The sequence below is a fragment of the Podarcis vaucheri genome (genome assembly GCF_965113315.1).
Source record: "Podarcis vaucheri genome assembly, chromosome: 16".
In the NCBI taxonomy this organism is placed as follows: Eukaryota; Metazoa; Chordata; class Lepidosauria; order Squamata; family Lacertidae; genus Podarcis; species Podarcis vaucheri.
In genome coordinates this window covers 32,243,505-32,256,630 of record NC_138754.1, presented here as the reverse complement: position 1 = coordinate 32,256,630, position 13,126 = coordinate 32,243,505, and the positions used below count along the sequence as shown (strand labels likewise).

Below are 13,126 nucleotides of genomic sequence, written 5' to 3'. Positions count from 1 at the left end.
CTAAAGCAGCAGGGAATAGTTGTGCCAAACAAATCAACGTCTGTCATTAGAAATGAAGGATTTGCACTCTTTTGCAACCGTTTCGCGGCCCTCATAATTGCATGGCAAATATACACCTCTGATTTATCGCTTTATTTTCTATGGAGGGAGCACCTTTGCACTTGAAATATCTCCCCCTCCCACAAAAGAACCCCAAGTGGATGATGCATCACCCATTAGTCATGTTGCTACGTTTCACCTTAGATCTTCATCCCCCACCCCTCTTCAAAGACATACATTCCAGAAATTCCTTACAAAACCCAAGCTGGTCACGCATCGCTAAAAAGCCAAAGTTTTTTGTTTTAAGGAAAGAAAGCAAAATTCAGCAAAAAGAACGAACGTATCAGACTCATTCCCAAGACAAGTCAATCAGATGTTCTGCTCAATATAAATTCATCTCATGTACTATTCCACAACTCCTCCAGGATAAGAGTTTTGTAGTTTCCAGGCTTCTAGATTTTAACTATGTATTTTGCTGGGTTTTTTTTAAAAGAGAGAGACGAGAGAGGAGAAATCTATTAATAAAGATTGTGGCAAGAACTTAACATATTTTCAAGCAACCAAGCAAGTTTCAAATACTGCTATGGGCTTCCACAAATATTTCACGCATTTGCAGTAGTGCACAACAGTTTAATGGAACGTGTGCTAAAACACCAATGGTCATGTGCTTTCCATTTCACCCCCCCCCAAAAAAAGAAATAAAGCAAGAGTCGTGTATGTAACACCCCAGATACTCATCATTGTCTGAATTGCCCTTGTTATTACTCATTGCTGAAGAGTCTTCTTTGATTTCTGCATGCTATGTTAATTTAATCTGCTACTGCCTTCCTTCCAAGCTATTATGGTGTTTGCTTTTTTCAGCTGAACACACTAGAAAACCACAACTACCTTACAATAGGTTATCAACAATTCAAACTAAGCAGCAGCAGCAGCAGTATGTGAATGTGCAGGCTGTATAATGCAGTGTGTCACTGTGTCCATTCAAATGTGTTGACGCTAGACACAATGCACCTACAACTTCAGCATTCTTCAACTCTGGTTCCCACACATTGCTGGACTGCAACTCCCATCAGCCCAAACCAGCTTAGCCAATGGTCAGGGATGATGGGAGTTGTAATCCCACAACATCCGGGGACCCAAAGCTGAAGAACACCAAACTACTGGAGATCCCGGGAAGGCAGATGAACCCTAAAGAACAAGTCCTCTAGCAATTCACTTACGTTAAAATGTTTTTCAGGAATCCCCTCAAAATGCAAAAATAAAGACTGTACCTGATTAGGCTCAGGTACCTGAAAACAAAGACCATTCCTGGTCAAACAGGGATAGTTGCACGCTATACAAAATTCGGGATTTTTCTTAAGTGGAGATTTAGCTCCTTCCATTTTCAAGCTTCCATGGGGTGGATAATACCGTTGCAACAAGTGCATTGGATAGTTGGTTCCAGGACAGCGCTGGCTCTGGTTCCAGTACAACATTCTAGCCACAAATAGCACCTGCCTAGGAAGTCTCTATAGAAAATGTCCCAACTTGACCATGTAGATCAACTCCTTGAAAGGCTATACGCTCCTAAAGACATAAGCAAAAAGAGCTAAATATGTGGAAAACATCAAGCCTAGTTTGCTATCTGCAGAGTCAGATGTAATATAAACCTGCTTGCTTAAATTCAAACCATCATTTTATAATCTGACTTCTGCCCCGTCGCAAACCAAAGTTTGTCAATTTAGACTCATCAAACCAGTTAGGCTCTGTAAACCGTGATCTGACTGATGTTTGTGCCAAGCCTGTATGTAGTATATTAAAAAAGCTGTCTTTCAGTGAGTGAGGGGGCACCCAGAAGCTGATCCACAGCCAGTTCTTACATGTATCTATTAGCCAAGCATTGCTGCAAAAGACTATCTTGTGCTGATTTAAGTAGTCACCAGAGACTTCCTTTAGTAGCAGAACTTGAGTGTGAAAGCAACATTAATACTTGCCTTGAAGTTCTGGTTTGAGAATTTCAGCAGTTAAGATTCCTTGGAGTTTAGGGGGTTGGGGGGGGCAGGACAATGGGAGATGCATCTGAAGCCTTGTTAATTCAGGACATCTGTAGCTTATTTCCCCAACATTCCACATTTTCCCAGAAGTACACTCTCTATTCCACATACCTCAAACCGTAACAGATTTGAATAGCAAATAGCTTCAGCAGCTAGAAAACACACACATATACAAGCTGGCACTCACACATTCCAGGAAGGGAATGTTATAACTAGCTCAGGAAAGAAGGGCCACATTCTGTCCTCTAAAACTGGGCTGGCAGGTCAGCTTTTCCCCAAAATACTGCCACCCGCTCTGATTTTTCATTGCTGTTGCCCATATTAGCAAGAGGGACGCGGGTGGCACTGTGGGTTAAACCACAGAGCCTAGGACTTGCCGATCAGAGGGTTGGCGGTTTGAATCCCCGCAAAGGGATGAGCTCCCGTTGCTCGGTCCCTACTCCTGCCAACCTAGCAGTTTGAAAGCACTTCAAAGTGCAAGTAGATAAATAGATACCGCTCCAGTGGGAAGGTAAACGACCTTTCTGTGCGCTGCTCTGGTTCTCCAGAAGCGGCTTAGTCATGCTGGCCACATGACCCGGAAGTGGTACGCCGGCTCCCTTGGCCAATAAAGCGAGATGAGCACCACAACCCCAGAGTCGGTCACAACTAGACCTAATGGTCAGGGGTCCCTTTACCTTTACTATATTAGCATGATCTTCAAAAATAAGATGCAGTGCCAGACTCAGACATGAGGAATGGGAGCTGCCACCCTCGTGACTGGAGGGGAGCATCCAAAGTTTGTTCTACTCAGAAAAGACCCATTAAAATCAATGGAGACTAATAATAATAATAATAATAATAATAATAATAATTTATTTATACCCTGCCCATCTGGCTGGGTTTCCCCAGCCACTCTGGGCAGCTCCCAACAGAATATTAAAAACATGATAAATTTGGCTCAATTGATTTCAGCTGGGTCTGCTCTTATCAAAAACAGTTGGACCCAACCCTATATTCCGGCAAGAGCTATTATATTGTTGTTAGCTGCCTTGGATATCTTGCATGACAGAAAGGAAGGATATACGTGCTTTTATTCATACGCATTTTATTTTAAAAGCAAGAGCTAGCACGAAAGACAAGGCATTTTTATTTATTTATTTAAGAGAGCTTTCCTTTCCTTTCCTTTCCTTTCCTTTCTTTTAATCCCGCCTTTTTAGAAGAATCTATTCTACTTGGATCCAGAGAGGCCCTTAGATGGAGAAGTTCTGATGAGCAGCTACTGTTCCACTTTGTGCAAGGGGTAGTATTGGCGGCAAGTTGTGTAATGCACAGGGGATTCTGCGATGCTGATCTCTGGTTTCCCAGTCCTTTCTTTCTTGTGCAAGAATCTTGCGCTATGTCAGAAAGGGCCCTTCTGCCCACAGAAGAGGCCCTTCTATTGCTCACGGGCAGCTCTGGATCCAGCCCAACATCAACCCGCAGAGAGCCTCTGAAAACAAGTGATGTTAACTTCGCCGCAGACAAACAGCAACATGAGCCAGCCACGGAAATTTATAGCTTCAGTGTAAACTGTTTGGAATTATGTTTCAAGATCAATCTTATTACCAAAGGGAATTCTGAGTGCCTTGCGGGCAACGTAGCCACTAGTATCAAAGCCTAAGGGTGAAATATCCACAAGACATCGCTGAAGGCTTTTGCAATTCAGAGATTATTGTATCCAATGTTGGCCGCAGTGAATATTTGGCATATAAGCCAACCACATTGCCTGGATTGTTTTACAGCCATCATAAAAAAACACCCAAAAAAACACAAGGGCAATGGAAGGGAGCAGCACTTTCAGAAGCTGCTCACATATTTCTACCCACTTTTGTCAAATGGTCACAAGCTAATCGGAACAGTCCCTTTATGCTGCGTTTTAAAAATATACCTGCTTTGCTGTCTTTCCCTCTTCACAGAGCAGAGAAAACAGTTGGACATATAAGTGAAGCAAAGGAAAATCTGTGAGGACAGGGCCCATCTTGGGCTAGCTGAACCAAACTGGAGTTGGCACACTGCAGAATGGAAAAAGGTAAACTAAAGAAACCAGGAAAGCAAGACCTAACCATGTGCCTCCATGTAATGAGAACTCTACTTATCACTTGTTACAGTAGTGGGGGGAGAGAAAGTGCAGAATGGACTTCGAAACAGGAGCAAATTAAAAGCAAGAAAGAAAAGAACATAAGCATTTGAAAGTGGGCAGAAATTTCCTATTTATGGGCGAACACAGATGTGGCTCAGCAGGAGAGCACATGGTTTGAATGAAGACTTCCCCAGGATTAATCCCCATCATCTTCCAGTTTGAAGGATGCCCATTGCCAGGGTGGAAGAAAGGTTTCTGCTCAAGAGAACTGTTGACAGTTGGAGTAGACAGCATGGCGGGTAGATGGAGCAATGGTGTTGACTCCACAAATGACAGTTTCAGGTACTCACTGATGTCAGGAAAGGCAGGGCAGTGGAAGGGAATTTTTAGAAGCTATACTGTATTTTTAGAGGCTCTTTAAAAATGCTGCTCTGTTTTGCCATTCCTTTATAAGCCACCACAAATATTCTTGAATTATAAAAAGGCAGGCTGTTAAAAAAAATCCAAAGAAAGAAAGAAGAAGAAGAAAGAGGGACGAAGGAAGGCGAAAGAAAGAAAGAAAGAAAGAAAGAAAGAGGAAGGAAGGAAGGAAGGAAGGAAGGAAGGAAGGAAGGAAAGAGAAACAAAACTATTTATTACCCAACCTTGTCCAACAGATTGTGCACAGAGCAGGTATTTGTGGCTTTGTCATTGAGAAGGGACGAGCAGGGGCTAATCATACCAAGACCACAAAGATCTGGTCAGGGCTGGCTCTGAATGACTGCAACAGAAAGAGGTCTAAACCGCCTGAACTTGTAGGGAGAGAAGGCTGCCCCCATTTGTGAACGGTGTCTGCCCTCCCTGCATGTCCTCCCCAGCCCCTGGTCCCAGGAGAGTGTTCATCTTCATTACAGAGAGACCAAGGGCAAATTAGCAAATCACAAAGATGCCCTACAGTAGTTATGATTCCACTGGGATTTGAAGATCATCGCTCTAAGCAGGAGACACTAGGAAATGTTTTAAATGAAAGCTTCTGCCTGACCTACCACGACTTGCGGCAGTCTGCAGCTGAATTCTAATGGTCCACTTTACTTGAAGCAGGGAGGAAGATTCTACTACAGATTGTTCTGACCTTCAAGCTATGACATTTATAAAAAGCATTCTCTCAAACCCATGCTCATGATTAACATGGCTCCATCACAAGCCACAGGTCCAGACAACAGAGTAAGGTTGCCATACGGAAGCGATCGGCACTCCAGAACTAAGGGGGAGGGAATGCAGTGCTAGTCAAACAAACAAAGCCAAGTGCTACTACTGGGAAGACGAAGGAGAACAGGCATTCCCCACTCCGTCCAAAAGAATGGGTGACTGCTGCTTTCAAGGGGCAGAACCAGAGACCGTCCTTCTAAAGAAAAGAAAACGCACCTGAACTAAGCTACACTTCAAGCCAGGGTTAGCCAACGTGTTGCCATCTGAATGCTGTTGAACTACAGCTGCCACCAACTCCAGTCATCATGGCTAACAGTCAAGGATGATGGGAGTTGCAGTCCAAGAATGTCTGGTGCCACGTTGTCTAAGCCAAAGATTCTCAAGCTGCGATGGTGCAAAAGCTCCATTATCTACAGTAAGGTTGTGGAGCAGTCAGAAATATCTGCACTTGGTCTTGCACTCAATTTATTTTTTTCTGATGACAGAAATCAAAACCATTTTGAACAAGGGCCTGTGATATTCATGCACTGGTGCAGTCTACTAATTTCCCCTGAAATGTTTAAAAAGGAGCCCTTCTTAGCAGCCTGGCCCAAAGCCCATGATTTTCATAATACAGTGATGATATTGATGTTGATGCTAAAGAAAGAATAAGATCGTGGGTTTTTTGCCTTCTTCCATTGCATTATAAGGCACCTTGACAGTTATTCAAATATGAGTTACGTATGTATTTTGATTTGTAGAATAAACAAACAGAAATGTTATTATGTGGTCTGCCAAGACCCCCAGCATTGTTTAAGTTGTCTGGAGAAAACAAATTATTCTCCTTCCATTTGTAAGCCTGGGATTCACCGGTCAGCTATCCCACGGCAGGTCACAACGCATGCCCACCAACTCAGTTTCACTAGTAATCTTTGTATAGTCAAAGCTCCACTAAATACAGGTAATGTTCAAACACCAACCTATTGATTACTAACAGCTGCAGTATGCATTTACAACACACTGGAACACGAATCATGTTTTATTCAAACATAGGCTCACCCTTGACTTGTGCATTGACTCGCTTGCACAAAACTTACACAGAGGTTAGACTATGCCTGGTCTTTACTGAGTATCTGTTCCAATTTGGTTGTGTGTGTGTGGGGGGGTTATACAGTCATGAGCTCGGATCTTGATTTCATCCTGATTTGCTTGTACTGTTCATCGTTCATTCATCCGACACTTTTCAGAGGATTTTCCTAATCGCAAAACACCCATTTAAAAAACCAAAAAAAGTGGGTTTGCCGCACCAGGGCAAGAGCCTTTGAATCCACTGAAACTGCACAAGCCTGAAGTTCTGGTATGCACCTGAAATCCTACTGCAAAACACTGAGAGTCCAAAGGCTACCTATTTGAGGGGAAGAACTCTTATAACTACTTCTGAGAAACCAGAGTGCTATTTTGGGGAGGGAGAGCAGGAGGAGGACATGGTTTGTTTGGCATATTCTGAATACCCCCCTCTTTGGCTAGCAGCCATCCATCTTTGATACACTCTATTGAGCTGTCAAGAAATGGATATAGAAAGTAATTACTGCCCAGGGGAAGCTTCCTCTTCTTGTCAAAATACATATAGCGTATTTGAAGGAGTCAGCTATGCGCTGTACACACATAAGAACGAACTGGCAAATGCGCAACAGGGGAGCAACTTTTGGGGAGGGGGGGCGCATGCCAGTGGTGGGCAGGGCCAGAGTCAAAAGCAAGCAGAGCAACAAGCAGGACCTTTAACTCTGTACAGTGAAAGTTATACACCCATCACTCAATCAGCCATCCATGCAAGCAAGAGGCATTATCACAGTTCAAGAATGCATTCCTGCCATGCAAAAGCACTCAAGGAAGGTGAAAAGCAGGGACAGGGTGTGGCCTGGGAAATGTCTTGAAGGCCAGACAGAAAGGCCTGGAGGGCTGCATTTGGGCCTTGGACTTGAGGTTCCTCATCCCAGATACAGTGGTACCTCGGGTTACAGACGCTTCAGGTTACAGACTCCGCTAACCCAGAAATAGTACCTCGGATTAAGAACTTTGCTTCAGGATGAGAACAGAAATTGCACGGCGGCAGAACGGCAGCAGCGGGAGGCTCCATTAGCTAAAGTGGTGCTTCAGGTTAAGAACAGTTTCAGGTTAAGAACAGACCTCCAGAACGGATTAAGTTCTTAACCTGAGGTACGACTGTATACACCACAGACTCCTAACTATACCGTTAACAGACAATGCTTTGGTTCCTGAGGAGTTCAGCATCTTTGGCATCTTGTTCAAGAAGCATTACAAAATACCGCAGAGGCCTACCTATCCTTCAATGCAACTGGCATAAATGAACAAATAATAATAATAAATTTAATAAAGCCAGTTAGTGCATTTGAAAGCTAACCAGAAAGCAGCTCGGCTGGGCTGAGGCAGCCCCAGTAGGCAACAGGAATGCTGAAAGCAGAGCTGAACTAAGGGCGGCAGAGCCCCAGAAATAATGGATTTACAGATCGGCAAAGGGCCAAAAGGATCGTCAAGCGGCACACACTTCAGCATCCACTCCCGTTTCTGTATTCCACCACAGGAAAACAAAATGGTATGATTTATGTTGGCCTGCACCGTGGGGCAGGGTTGGCAAGCAAAATGAAAACAAAATTCACATAAATTTGAAGCTTGCGGCAGCAAAGTCTTAGCAACACCCTCCATTTGGTTCAGCGGCAGGTTAACCCAGTGAGCGGGGAATGACATTAATTATACCATTTTAGAGTTAGAATGAATCTTAGGGGCCACTAATGCAACCCCACCTGCTCAGTGCGTGGTGCCACCACAGCATCCCTGATAGATGGTCATCCAACTTCTGCTGACCCAAGATTTTTGTGCTCTGGCAGGGGATTCTTACATCCCTTTCAGGGCTACACAAGCGCCTGGTGGATATGACAGTCCCACCACAACTCTGCATGATTAAGTGTGCCACAAAAGCATGTAGAACAAACAGGGTATATTGATAAGAGGTTTAAGCATGTGCTTAGTTTGCTGGATCCAAAAAGCTAAGCAGCTGTACCGTTCGTAATATACACCCAAACAATGGGCAATTTCCTTCATTGCTATGATTTCATAGATCGGGGGGGGGGGGAACGCTTTATGCCTCCTTCTAGAAAGGCTACTTCAAATCCAGGTTGAGGTCACCCTCTTGGGTTAATTAGAGCTCTGCTAGGTACTGCAGAGCTCACTAGCACTCTGTCTCTGCTTTCTCCCAGGACCGCATTCTATATTCATTATGTGACTAATTCAGAAAGCCCCGCGACGATCTACAGAACCATATGAAATGACACCTGAAGTGTGCTTGACTTCAGATCCACTCGGATTGTTGGCAGTTCCCACTTGACACCTGGGATGTGCCATTTTACATTTCCAGGGAGCGACATCCTTGACTTCATCATTATCACCACATCTGTTTCTGCCTCTCGGTCCTTTCTCATTCAAGTTCTCCCTAGATGCCTGACCAGGTGAACAAAGCGAGCAGATTGCAGCCATTAGTTTGTAATAACTGTGAGATGGCACCGCGCTTCCTTCCTTATCCATGTCTACTCCTTTTAGTCATCTATGCAGCTTGCCTGGCAATCCCATCTCCCTTCTCCACAACCGCATTGTAGCATGGCTAGGGAACCTCAAGCTCAGAGGGCAAATGTGGCCCTCCAGGCCTCCCTACCTGGCCCTCAGATCTCTCCCCAGGCCACACCTCCCACTGGCTCTGTTTCTAACCCCATAAGGTTTTTGCCTGGCTGGACTATGTCCTGATAATGCCTCTGGCTTGCCTGGATGAAGGTCAGAATGTGGTTTGTGAGGGCCTGTAGAAACTAGCCTACTGAATAAAGGTAAAATGTATATTCATTGCCCAGAGTAAACCCATTGAAAGTAAGACTGCCATGTCTACCAGTTTCAATGGGGCTGCTCTGAGTACAACTCAAGACTGCTACAACCCTTAATTCGTTCCTTAATAAAACAACCACAAGAACACCACAATTTCTTCATTAAAAAGGGGGGGGGGAGACAGAATAGGCTTTGCTCTGACATGCTACAAACATTTAGTGCTATCCATTATATGCACTCCATTGGTTTTTTTTCTCCAACTTTGCTGCCTTAGCTGTGAAGTTTTTATATACTTACTTCAAGTCTGCTGCTATTAAATTAAATCCATTGTAAAGGTGTCCTTCTAAGGCCACTTTCTTCAAGTAAGAGTAACTGTCCAGATCTGAAGTCAAAAAATTTGTCACAAGGGCACCTGAAAAGTGGGAGAAAAGGGGGGGGGTTAGATGCTGGTAGAATGCTTTCCAATGAGGAAAACGGACATTTCCCCCCTCACTGGGCTAGCTCAACCAAGTAGCAGAAATGAATAAGCTTTCTGACTCACTGCAGTCAAGGACATAGCATGGAAACGGATTAATGTAAGTTTGATCAGCTGTGTACCAGGCTCACCGTTAATAAGCGACCTTTATATGATCAATTTTTTTAAAAGGCTTTTCAAATGTTTTATGCCCCCCTCTGAGACAAATTTCACAAATAATACCAACCCCATCAAAGCATCCTTTTATTTTCCGCAAGTCAGTAATGCTACACAATTACGATCATTGCAAATCTGCTGTAGCAGACCCACCACTTAATACCACCAATTAATAATGTGGTGGATTCTCTCCTGCTAACTGCCCTCAATTAAATATAGTGCACCCACCTCACAGTTCACCAATTACATGAATTTCTACAATTTACCACAGATTATCTGGCGGGGGACTTGTGTGAGGGAAAACTTAATGATTTAGAGTCTCAGGCAGGAGCTGATCAAACAAACAAGAAACGTTTCATTAAACAAAAAGAAGTTTATGAAACAAAGCGGGTCAGGAAATGTGTTCTTTCAGGTTGAAGTTAACTTATTTTATTTAATTATGTCTCTGGCTTAAACTTAATACTACAGTGGTACCTCGCAAGACGAATGCCTCGCAAGACAAAAAACTCGCTAGACGAAAGGTTTTTCCATTTTTGATTTGCCTCGCAAGACGAATTTCACCTATGGGCTTGCTTCGCAAGACGAAAACGTCTCGCGACTTTGTTTCCTTTGTCTAAAAACAAAGACATGTTTTGTTTATAAAGTTAATTTATTTTCCCTTCAATTTTTGAACTGCTCTTTACAGTATGTGTGACTTTAAAGAGCAGTTAATAAACTGTTGTTGTACCAAATTTGGCTTTGTTTGGACTTTTTTTGACCATAGGAACGCATTAATTGATTTTCAATGCATTCCTATGGGATTTCGTGATTCGCAAGACGAAAAATTCGCTAGACGACAAAACTTGCAGAACGAATTAATTTCGTCTTGCGGGGCACCACTGTATAGGCACAACTCTTCTTCAGTTACTAAAAATGAGTTGCTACACTTCAGATGGTAAATGTTCAGGTTTCTAGAATAGAGGGTAAAATGCTCAACTCAGTTTCTGCCACTTAGATATTACAGTTAAATACTTTCAGCACCAAACAGATTCCTTCACAGCTTAATCCTTTGGTTCATGAGGTCTTCTAAATGGTATTACCGAACCAGGGGATCCCCTCACCCCTTGTTACTGGTTTGGGAGTCTTCAGTACCTAGACGAACTCTCCCCTCCTGACTCTACTGAGACCCAGGTAGCCCGTACACTGGTACCTCGGGTTACATACGCTTCAGGTTACAGACTCTGCTAACCCAGAAATAGTACCTCGGGTTAAGAACTTTGCTTCAGGATGAGAACAGAAATCGTGCTCCGGCGGCACGGCAGCAGCGGGAGGCCCCATTAGCTAAAGTGGTGCTTCAGGTTAAGAACAGTTTCAGGTTAAGTACGGACCTCCGGAACGAATTAAGTACTTAACCTGAGGTACCACTGTATTCCCACAAGATCTACCTTCTCCTGGCTCAGACTCAGCCCTCCCAGGACACTCCGGCCTATATACCTTCCCCAGACCCTCAACCCAGTCTCCCTATCCAAGCTGCGAGGCTCCATCCTCTCGCTGTGAATAGTCCTCCTCAGTGTGAATGCTTAACTTCCCTCGGAACCAGTTCTCCTGAACCTAACTCCCAACTCCAACCAAGCCCTATTTCTTAACCTGAACCTTTGCCCCTCCTCAAAACCAAGCCCAACTTCTCATCTTAAATCCAGCCTTGTCTACCCCTCTCCCTCAGAAACTCCTTTTATACCCCCCAAGTGCTGTTCCTCCCCACTCTGTGGCTAGCTGACTCCGTAGCCAAACAGAGAGGGGCTCCAGCCTACTCTGGAGGGGAGACTACATCACCAAACTGTGGTCTGGCTCTGCTGTCCATCAGACAGTATTCAAGCAATGCTGGGAACACATAGCTAAACCCAGCTCCCCAGGATGTGGGCAGGCCTAATATATGCAGAAACGCTGAGAAACGCAATTAAGATATGCTCTATTCTCGGTACACATCACATTTTTAACGTGATCTTGCAAAAATTGCAACGGAGAACTGGTGGCTAGAGAAAAGACTTTCTCCCTTTCTCTTAAGAGTAGAACTGGGGGGCGTCTCATGGAGCTGGGTATTGGAAGATTCAAGACAACCAGGAGTAAGTACCCCTTTACACAGAGCATTGCTAAATGATTAAATTCTCTCCCACAAGATGTAGCGATGGCCACCAACTTGGTTGGCTTTAAAAGATGGTTAGACACTGTCAGGGAACTGCCATCGGCTCAGAGGTAAGAGGTAGAGGGAAGTTGTGTTACAGGGAGCCTCCGAAAATCTTGCGAAGCAGTTCCTCTTCTGACGAGGAGGAAAGCCCCACCTCCAGTGGAGAAGAGGTGCAAGGACCAGAGGATGCTAGAGAGAGCCTTAACACCGCGCCTGAGCAAGCTGGAGAGGAGGGAAGCACACCCCTGCCATCACCCATCATGCGCAGTAGTTTGAGGCGCGGGGAGGGGTGGAAAAGGCTGGGGGTGACAAAACTTTTATGTTGGGGGGAGGTACAAAAACAGACCACTCCTGGATTCTGCTAGCGATTGAGCCAGACATGAACTTATGACGCTCTTCACTGTAAATAGTTTGCACCAAAATAAAGCCTGTAAAAGACAGGTCGGAGTCCTGCGTGGTTACTCTCAAGCAACCGCAACAGCACCTGACAGACACATTCATGGAGGGCAAGCTTTGTGGGCTTCCATTGGGGGCTGGTCACTGTGAGAACAGGTTAATGGACGAGATGGGCCTTTGGCCTGATCCAGCAGCCACTTCCGATGTTAGAAGCCAGAAGCCTTAGCATTCTCTAAGTCCTACCGCCATGGTTACATATGGCAGGAACATTGGAAGCTGGCTAATACTGATCAGTCTATGTGCCGAATTCAACTAAATAGTTGCACTAGTGGGAGCCAGCGCAACCAGACCCATTAATGCAATAGGGTTCCCTTCCCTCTTCCTCCTGAGCCCCCCCCCCAATCAGTTTGGGTGTGTGTATGTCAAAAGCACCCCCAGAGCAGTGCTTGGAGGGAGGAGAGTGGAGATTGTTCCATCTAGGAAGCAGAAAGGTTTGCCCTGATGGAACCGTCACAGTCATGGGACATTGAATTCCATCCTGTATGTCCAACTAAATCAGGGCAGCCCAACTTTTCATACCAAGTGGGCTGCAACTTTGACACAGAATCTGTGGGCCATATACTGCCTTGTCGCATGGCAGAGTGAGGCCAAAATTTGGTCCAGACCTTGCGCTGCCTTCCCAAAGCTGGCAAAGGGAGGTGAGAGGC

General features: G+C 44.7%; 1 protein-coding gene across 4 annotated transcripts in view; it reads right to left on the bottom strand.

Annotated features, from left to right (window-relative positions):
• Positions 1–13,126, bottom strand: part of TANGO2 (transport and golgi organization 2 homolog) — a gene marked incomplete at its 5' end in the record, with an annotated part of 94,681 nt that overhangs the window by 31,075 nt on the left and 50,480 nt on the right. For all 4 annotated transcript variants that reach the window (XR_014214499.1, XM_082203396.1, XM_082203398.1 and 1 more), the window contains one exon: positions 9,526–9,640. Coding sequence is in view for 3 of the 4 variants with exons in the window: in XM_082203396.1 (XP_082059522.1) it covers positions 9,526–9,640 (115 nt within the window). The remainder of the gene's footprint in view (positions 1–9,525; positions 9,641–13,126) is intronic.